At 52.3% G+C, this 1,101-nt stretch overlaps 1 protein-coding gene across 1 annotated transcript in view; it reads right to left on the reverse strand.

Moving 5' to 3' along the window:
• Positions 1-1,101, reverse strand: part of LOC125488188 (kin of IRRE-like protein 1) — an 8,032-nt gene that overhangs the window by 890 nt on the left and 6,041 nt on the right. The window contains exon 4 of the mRNA XM_048621116.1: positions 802-952. Coding sequence (XP_048477073.1) covers positions 802-952 — 151 coding nt within the window. The remainder of the gene's footprint in view (positions 1-801; positions 953-1,101) is intronic.

A 1,101-nucleotide genomic window follows, 5' to 3' on the forward strand; every position in this document is an offset into this window, starting at 1 on the left:
AGAGAGAGCAGAGAGCGAGAGAGAGAGAGAAATAGAGAACTAGAGAGGGCGTGAGACCCCAGAGAGAGACCAGAAAGTGAGAGAGACCAGAAAGTGAGAGAGACCAGACAAAGAGACAGTAGAACATAGAGCAGTACAGCACAGTACAGGCCCTTCGGCCCACGATGTTGTGCCCAACTTTTACCCCAATCCTAAGGTCTATCTAACCTCCACCCCTACCTTATACTATCATCCATATGCCTATCTAATAGCCGCTTAAATACCCCTAATGAGGCCGACTCCACTACCCTCTCCGGCAATGCAGCAGAGAGAGAGAAAAGAGACCAGAGAGACAGAGTGACAGAGAGAGAAATAGAGACCCAGAGAGGGGGAGAGACCCCAGAGAGAGACCAGAAAGTGAGTGAGAGACCAGAAAGTGAGAGAGAGACCAGAGAAAGAGACAGTAGAGAGTGAGAAAAGAGAACAGAGAAGGAGTGATAGAGAGAGAGGCCAGAGGGAGACCAAAGAGAGAATAACCCCGTACTTTCTCTCTGTCTCTCTTTCACTCTCACTCCCTCCTGCTCTCTCTGCCTCACTCCCACTTTGTCTCTCACATGCTCACTGATTTATACTCTATATCTCTCTATCTCTGCATCCGTTTCTCTGTTTTTCTCTCTCTGTCTGTCTTTCTCTGTACATCTATCTCAGTCTTTGTTTGTCTGTCTGTCTGTTTCTCTCTCATCCTCCCTCCCCCTTGTCCCTCCCTCCACCAAAACCCCACCACCAACCACCAACCACCACCCACAGCCCCCAGTCCCTTACGGTGAACGTTGAGTCGCACGGTGCTCTCCTTCCCACTCGGCAGTGCCTCGTTCCTCGCTTGGCAGCTCAGCTCACGCCCTATATCGAGCTCGGAGGGAGAGAAGGGCAGAACGCTGATCGTGTACTCGCGTTTCCCATCATCCATCAGGCCCTGGGGGGGAGGGGAGAGCACAGGGTTAGAGTGGGGAGAAAGAGAGAGAGAGAGAGCACGGGGTTACTGTGGAGAGAGAGATAGAGCACGGGGTTAGTGTGGGGGGAGAGAGAGAGAGAGCACGGGGTTACTGTGGGGGGAGAGAGAGA

Source organism: Rhincodon typus, unplaced genomic scaffold (assembly GCF_021869965.1).
Source record: "Rhincodon typus isolate 14 unplaced genomic scaffold, sRhiTyp1.1 hic_rhity00000057, whole genome shotgun sequence".
Classification (NCBI taxonomy): domain Eukaryota; kingdom Metazoa; phylum Chordata; class Chondrichthyes; order Orectolobiformes; family Rhincodontidae; genus Rhincodon; species Rhincodon typus.